The sequence below is a fragment of the Mandrillus leucophaeus genome, unplaced genomic scaffold (assembly GCF_000951045.1).
Source record: "Mandrillus leucophaeus isolate KB7577 unplaced genomic scaffold, Mleu.le_1.0 Scaffold305, whole genome shotgun sequence".
In the NCBI taxonomy this organism is placed as follows: domain Eukaryota; kingdom Metazoa; phylum Chordata; class Mammalia; order Primates; family Cercopithecidae; genus Mandrillus; species Mandrillus leucophaeus.
In genome coordinates this window covers 1335844-1344261 of record NW_012103199.1, presented here as the reverse complement: position 1 = coordinate 1344261, position 8418 = coordinate 1335844, and the positions used below count along the sequence as shown (strand labels likewise).

The 8418-nt window shown below is 46.2% G+C and overlaps 1 protein-coding gene across 2 annotated transcripts in view; it reads right to left on the bottom strand.

Moving 5' to 3' along the window:
* Positions 1-8418, bottom strand: part of GNB1 (guanine nucleotide binding protein (G protein), beta polypeptide 1) — an 86824-nt gene that overhangs the window by 30126 nt on the left and 48280 nt on the right. Inside the window, exon 6 of one of the 2 annotated variants that reach the window (XM_011987230.1) lies at positions 7534-7640. The exons of the other annotated variant lie outside the window; for it this stretch is intronic. Coding sequence (XP_011842620.1) covers positions 7534-7640 — 107 coding nt within the window. The remainder of the gene's footprint in view (positions 1-7533; positions 7641-8418) is intronic. 2 annotated transcript variants of the gene reach the window in all.

Genomic DNA, 8418 nt, shown 5'->3' with positions numbered 1-8418 from the left:
TAGCCAGGATGGTCTTGATCTCCTGACCTCGTGATCCGCCCGTCTCGGCCTCCCAAAGTGCTGGGATTACAGGCTTGAGCCACCGCGCCCGGCGTGTTTTTGTTTTTGAGACGGAGTTTTGCTCTTGTTGCCCAGGCTGGAGTGCAATGGCGCGTCGGCTAACCACAACCTCCACTTCCTGGGTTCAAGCAATTCTCCTGCCTCAGTCTCCAAAGTAGCTGGGATTACAGGCATGTGCCACCACGGCCAGCTAATTTTGTATTTTTAGTAGAGACGGGGATTCTCCATGTTGGTCAGGCTGGTCTCTAACTCCTGACCTCAGGTGACCCGCCCACCTCAGCCTCCAAAGTGCTGGTATTACAAGTGTTGAGCCACTGTGCCCAACCATGTATTTTTTCATAATTATTTCCTTGTTCTGGCAACTGTGCTCAGTTTGGAATCCACGTGTTGAAAAGGAGCTCCATACTACAAAGGAAAATATGAATAATGAGCAAAAGAATTTCACCTTAGCAGGCGAGTAAGGTGGATGAAAGTAACTCCTGGGAACCACAGTTGCTCATGAGAAGTCCTAAGGAACTCTGTAGCAGAGAATGCTGTTTTCAATGAAGAGCAAGAGGGTTCTACTGTTTGATGCAGAGATATCTGTCAGTGCGGTAAATGACGGTATAAGGATTTTTACTTTTAAGGATTTTATCAAACGAGGGTTTTGTTTTTGTTTGTGTTTTTTTGAGACAGAGTCTCCCTCTGTCACTCAGGCTGGAGTGCACTGGCGTGATCTCGGCTTACTGCAAACTCTATCTCCTGGGTTCAAGTGATTCTCATGCCTCAGTCTCCCAAGTAGCTGGGATTACAGGCACGTGCCACCACGCCTGGCCAATTTTTGTATTTTCAGTAGAGATGGGCTTTCCCCATGTTAGCCAGGCTGGTCTCCAACTCCTGGCCTCAAGTGATCCGCCTGCCTTGGCCTCCCAAAATGTTGGGATTACAGGCGTAAGCCACGGTGCCTCAAAACGCAGGTTTTAACTATTTCAGCTGTGAACATATGTGACTTCTTAAAGCTGACCCAAAGCTGGAGTAATGCCCTCTCAAGTTTTGTTGATAACTGAGACTTTTAATATCAAACTAGATGTTTTGATACACTAAGTACTAACTTTACAAAGGTGTCAATGAGTTTAACAAATAAAAGCCTTTTCACCTGCAATTTATTACAAAATTTATCACAGAACTAAAAACTAAGTGTAGGCTCCCATCCTATTATTTTTCAGATGCAATTATTATTATTATTATTATTATTATTTTGAGACAGAGTCTCACTCTGTCACTCAGGCTGGAGCAACATGGCACAATCTCAGCTCACTCCAACCTCTGCCTCCCAGGTTGAAGCAATTCTCGTGCGTCAGCCTTCCCAGTAGCTGGAATTACAGATGTGCACCACCATGCCTGGCTAACTTTTTGTATTTTTAGTAGAGACAGGGTTTTGCCATGCTAGTCTCGAACTCCTGAGCTCAGGCAATCTGCCTACCTCAGCCAGGATTACAGGCGTGAGCCACTGCACCCAGCCTTCAGATGCAATTCTTAAAGCAAACTTCTCAATCCAGGTTGTCATCAACATATTAAACACTGAAAATTATTTCTATGTAATGGTATAAGGTTCCCTCTCTAGCTCTATTTCTGCCCAGCCCTTCTGAGACTTTCTGTTGAGTATCAGAGCTGATCTAAAGCAGCTCATCCTCCTAGATTAGGAGGATCACCTTTACAGAGGTCTCCCGGTCAGAGAGCTTAATAACTGCTGACTTCCAGAGGGATTAGGGACATGTAAGCTGTCGACTGATCCTCCAGAAGGTGAGAGAAGACATGCCTCCTAGTCCCGGATTAGAGAGCTGTTGGAGAGCTGGGTTCACGTTGCCTGCCAGTGCCTTTACCTACTCAACAATCAATTATCTGAGGTGCCACTCACCTAGAACATAGAGGCGAGAGCCAGGAAGCAAGCTAAATGGCTCCAGGACCCTGAAAGTAGCTGTCAAAAATCAAAACACCTAATGCCCTTCATTTTACTCAAAGGAGGGAGGGTGGTGGCTCATGTCTGTAACCCCAGCACTTTGGGAAGCTGAGATAAGAGATCGGTAAAGTCTAGGAGTTTGAGACCAACACGGGCAACATAGGGAGACCTGGTCTCTACAAAAAATATTTTTAAAAAATCAGCTGGGCACGGTAATGTGCACCTGTGGTACCAGCTACTCAGGAGGCTGAGGCAGGATTGCTTGAGCACCACAGTTCAAGACTGCAGTGAGCTAGGATCGCACCACTGCATTCTAGCATGGACAACAGAGTGAGACCCAGTCTCAAAAAAAAAAAAAAAAAAAAAAGTCACCTTTTAGTACAAATAAATATATTGATAAACATATTACAAATGTACATCTGATACGTTAATACATACATACATAACAAGTAGTCATTGTGGGCCTCACCTTGCATGTAGTTTTTTTTGTATGTTTTTTTTTTTTGAGACAGAGCCTCACTCTGTCACCCAGGCTGGAGTGCAGTGGTGCAATCTTGGCTCACTGCAACCTCTGCCTCCTGGATTCAAGCGATTCTCCTGCCTCAGCCTCCTGAGTAGTTGGGATTACAGGTGCCCACCACCAATCCGGTTAACTTTTGTACTTTTGGTAGAGACGGGGTTTTACCACATTGGCCAGGCTGGTCTCAAACTCCTGACCTCAGGTGATCCACTCGCCTCAGTCTCCCAAAGTGCTGGGATTACAAGCGTGAACCACGGTGCCTGGCCTTTCATGTAGCTTTGTGTTCTGTTTCGCTTTTTGAGACAGAGTCTCGATCCGTCACCCAGGCGGGAGTGCAATGTGTGCGCGCACGCGCGTGTGTGTGTGTATATATATCTAGATCTATATCTATATATTTTGAGACAGAGTCTCACTCTGTTGCCTAGGCTGGAGTGCAATGGTGCAATCTTGGTTCACTGCAACCTCCACCTTCTGGGTTCAAGTGATTCTCCCACCTCAGCCTCTTGAGTAGCTGAAACTACAGGCGTTCGCCACCACACCTGGCTAATTTTTGTATTTTCAGAAGAGATGGGGTTATACCATGTTGGCCAGGCTGGTCTCAAACTTCTGAACTCAAGGGATCCACCTGACTTGGCCTCCCAAAGTGCTGGGATTACAGGTGTGAGCCACCACGTCTAGCCTCACGTAGTTTTGAAAGACAAACTAGGCCGGGCACGGTGGCTCACACCTGTAATCCCAGCACTTTGGGAGGCCGAGGCAGGCAGATCACGAAGTCAGGAGATCGAGACCATCCTGGCTAACAATGAAACCCTGTCTCTACTAAAAATACAACAAAAAAAATTAGCTGGGCATGGTGGGGGGAGCCTATAGTCCCAGCTACTCAGGAGGCTGAGGCAGGAGAATGGCATGAACCCAGGAAGCAGAGCTTGCAGTAAGTCCAGCTTGCAGTGAGCTGCCACTGCACTCCAGTCTGGGCAACAAGACTTCATCTCAAAAAAAAAAGAAAGAAAGAAAGACAAATTAGTAGTCATTTCTACTGTTTCATAGTGTCCATAAATCAAACAAACACAGTGAAAGAACTGGTATTCATAGGCTGGACACGGTAGCTCACGCCTGTAATCCCAGCACTTTGGGAGGCCGAGGCAGGCAAATCACGAGGTCAGGAAATTGAGACCATCCTGGCTAACATCGTGAAACCCCGTCTCTACTAAAAATACAAAAAAATTAGCCGGGCGTGGCAGCAGGCGCCTGTAGTTCCAGCTATTCAGGAGGCTGAGCTTGCAGTGAGCCAAGATCGCACCACTGCACTCCAGCCTGGGTGACAAAGTGAGACTCTGGCTCAACAACAACAACAAAAAAGAACTGGTATTCATAAATTACAGGTTTAGGTCATGAAAAAAGTCTTAAACAGTAACATTTGTTTATGAAGGCAGGAAATACGAAGATTAAAGAAAATATATACCCTCCACCCTCTGTCATGGGGTGGGCGGCAGGGGGAGGGATAGCATTAGGAGAAATATCTAATGTAAATGACGAGTTAATGGGTGCAGCAAACCAACATGGCACAGGTATACCTACGTAATAAACCTGCACGTTGTGCACAAAAAAAAGAGAGCTTATGGAACAAGGATAGAGACACACACACACACACACACACACACACACACACACACACACACCCACCCTCCCCCCAAAAAAACTCTTTTGGACCTTAAAGAGGCAAACACTAGCCTATCCAGAAACAAACGACTATTTAGAACACGCACTCTCTAGAAGGCTCTGGAAAGCAGAGGTTCTCCATAATATTATTTTGGTTTTCTCATGACTGTGCAATTATACAACAAATGCCATGCACCTAGCACCCTGTCCAAGAACAAGGACCAATGTGGCACCCCAGCCTCCCACAGGCCTCACTGAACACCACCTTGCTCACAGGGTGGCCATGACTCTGAACTTGGTCCTGCTTTGTCAGCCCTTGCTTTTCTTCCTTCTAATCCTGGGGCTTTCAAGACACAAAGTGTGTTTGAGACAGACGGATCATAAAGTCTCCCATCCAGTGATCTGGTGCCCACCCCACCCACCCTGAGCCCGAGCCCCACCTCCACTGCTCAGGTCACACACCCATCTCTTAGGTTCCTGAACAACCTGCCTGCAGGTCACTCTCATCCCTTCCAGACTACCCAGTCCAGAGCCCGGCTGGTGAAGGAGACACATTACTTGGTGGTGCAGTGCTCTGAGTACCTGAACACTGCCCAGCAACAGCACTGTCCACTCCACTAACCTGCCTGATCTGGACACCAGTGTTCCCACACATGGAGGAAAGGCCCCAGAGGTAGCCTATTGTTTTGTTTCGCAACTACTTTTGACAATAAGTTCTAACATAGATAGACTAGTAACAACATTTTTCTTTTTTCTTTTTTTTTTTTTTTGAGTCAGATGTCACTCTGTCACCCAGTGGCGCAATTTCGGCTCACCGTAACTTCTGTGTATCTCAGCCTTCCAAGTAGCTGGGACTACAGCAAGCATGCCCAGCTAATTTTTAAATTTTTAGTAGAGACAGGGTTGTGCCATGTTGGCCAGGAGGCTGGTCTCGAACTCTTGACCTCAAGTGATCCGCCCACCTCGGCCTCCCGAAGTGCTGGGATTACAAGGGTGAGCCACTGCACTCGGCCAGAACATATTTTTTTAATTCTTTTTAATTTTTTTAAAGGAATAACTTTGAATTCACAAAGTATATACTTATTTACTTATTTATTTAGAGACAGGGTCTCACTCTGTCGTGCAGGCTGAAACACAGTGGGGTGATCTCGGCTCACTGCAAGCTCTGCTTCCCTGCCTCCTGGGTTCAAGTGATCCTCCCACCTCAGCCTCCTGAGTAGCTGCGACTCCAGGTGCACATAACAACAGCTAACTCATTTTTGTACTTTTTGTAGAGAAGGGGTCTCGCCATGTGGCCTAGGCTGGTCTTGAAGTCCTGGGCTCAAGCCATCACCTGCCTTGGCCTCCCAAAGTGCTGGGATGAGAGGCATGAGCCAATGTGCCTGGTTACTTATTTACTTTGAATATTTAAAACAATTTTTGACAAATAATGAGATATACATTTATGGAGTACAATGTAGTATTTTCATATATATCCACCTTGCGAAATAAATAAATCAAGCTAATAAACATACCCATCACTTCCCATTTTCTCTGTGGTGGGAACATTTTCTCTGTGGTGGGAACACTTCAAGTCTACTTTACTAACAATTTTGAAACACATGTTATCATGAACTACAGTCTCCGTGCTGTGCAGCAGATTTCTAAAATTTATTCCTAACTAAAACTCTGTACCCTCCGAACATCATTTCCCCACTTCCCCACCCTCCCCCTTCCCATTTTTATTCTTTCTGACTCCTGCCATCATTGGAACCATCATGTGAGCTCTCATTTGCATATGGAATTGTATGGGATACTATATAGAACAAACTAAAGATAGAATCTTTTGTTCTCTAGCTGTTTGTGCTCTAAAGCGGACAATTTCACCAACAAAGAAAAAGCCAAGCAGAAAATTCCACACTAACAACGGAATACAAAGAAATACTACTCAAAGAAGGGTGTGTTAAAAATTGTTATGTCAGGTGCTTGAACGAGCATGTCATAGTTACACAAATCAAATAGTATTTTATTAAATTATTTGGATAGAACAGGCAGCAAGTAAGACTTTGTAATAGCCTCTAAATCAGAGTGCGGGGTCACAGAGGTGAGATGCCTGGTGGAGAAGCAAGGCATATAAAGTACAAAAAATAGACTGGAAGTGGTGGTGGCTCACACCTATAATCTCAGCACTCTGGGAGGCCGAAGTGGAAGGATCACTTAGGGGCCAGGAGTTTGAAACCAGTGTCAGCAACAAAGGGAGACCCTGTCTCTATAAAAAAAACCAAAAATATTAGCCAGGCGTGGTGGCACATGCCTATGGTCTCAGCCACTTGGGAGGCTGAGTATGAAGGGTTGCTGGAGCCTAGGAGGTCGAGGCTGCAGTGAGATATGATCACACCACTGCACTCCAGTATGACTGACAGAGTGAGACCCTGTCTCCAACAACAAAAAAAAAGAGGCTGGCGCGGTGGCTCACGCCTGTAATCCCAGCACTTTGGGAAGCCGGGGGGGTGGATCACAAGGTCAGGAGATCAAGACCATCCTGGCCAACACAGTGAAACCCCGTCTCTACTAAAAATACAAAAAAATTAGCCAGGCATGGTGGCAGGCACCTGTAGTCCCAGCCACTCGGGAGGCTGAGGCAGGAGAATGGCGTGAACCGGGAGGCAGAGCTTGCAGTGAGCCGAGATCGCGCCACGGCACTCCAGCCTGGGCGACAGAGCGAGACTCCGTCTTTAAAAAAAAAAAAAAAGGAAAAGAAAAGAAGAAATAGGAGCCCATGAAGGGAATTATCTCTGGGGATGGTAAACCAAAGGCACGCAGGGCAGACAGGCCAGGTGAGAGAACGGTGAAAACAGCTCATAGTGCGTTCCCGTGTGTCTGCTACAGTAAAGCACACAGAGCACGATGCTGTTCTAAGGCTCAATACACTTAATCTCTCAGGATCCTCGGGGCAGGTTCGGTGATTTCCTGAGCCAGGGCACTGAAATCACAAGAGGGTGAGGGCCAACCAGCCCTGAGAAACAGGCACAGAGAGGTAACTTCCCCAAGTTCCCATAAGTAGGATACAGTAGAACTGGAAGGACAGAGGTCTAGAAACTGAAAGAGATGTGAGAAGGGAGAAAGAAAAATCAGAACTTCTATTAATGTGACTCAGACAGTGAAGGAATGGCAGTGTCCTTTCAGCCCAAGTAAGTGGAAACTGGACAGGGAATATGCATCTGTGAGTGCTGCATGTGGCATACCCAGAGTTCTGATCCAACTTCCTAATATTTTCACTGTGCAACACAGCAAATGGGTTTAGGTTATCTTCCCCTAGGAAAACAGAGCAGCCCCTGAACGTATCAAGCAGCATCCTGCTCATGCCCACGCCTACCTGGAGTCTGTGCCCCAGTGCATGGCGTAGATCTTGGCCAGGTGCCCTCGCAGCGTCCTCCTCGTGCGCATTTGGATTCTTCCCACTGGGTCGATGTTGTTTGTGATCTTGAAAATAAAAACATTTCTGTAACTTTAACATCTGTGATTAAATGACTCTCCTCATCTCCCATCCCTGTCAAGGCTGTTGGCTCACCCACTGTGCCTACCTCTTGCCAGCCTTCCCAGAGTTCTCCAGTGGCTTCCACTGTGGCATTCTGCACTGAACCCCTTCTGCACCTCTTACCGAGTCTTAGTCTGGCTGGTCATCAGGAACCTGTGTGCCCTGCCCTCCAATGCATGCACACGAACACGGCCAGCCTTGAAGTACTTGCTGTGCTCTTCCTGCCTTCTTCCTCCTCTCCCTGTCCATCCAGGACCAGCTCCTCCTAGGTCTCTGAATTATTTGAGAACTCACAACTCTTCTTCCTGACACTACAATTTAATAGCTGGTTCCTATGTCAGGCTATGTGTGGGCCAGGATGACACCTGCTTCTGCACGACCATCACTTGTAGCACTAGCTGTACACACACCAGCTGAGCCCATCCTACATACAGACACTGATGTTAATGAGTTCAGACTGGCAAATGGAGTAAGTGGATCACAACAGCGGGTTTTAAAAAAGGACAGTCCAAAGTGCTTCTCAGAATTGAAATTCAGGTAATTCTATGTAGCCTAATTTTTTTTTCTTTAACTTGCAATTTAACCTCAATAAAGTGCATCCCCTAAAACATCTGGACAATGTAAAAAACTTAATCATCTTCAGAAGTATGAATATAGTTTTCCTTTCACATTTCTGTCCAATTCTTTGGACTTTATTTTTATTATCTTTTTTTTTTTTTTTTT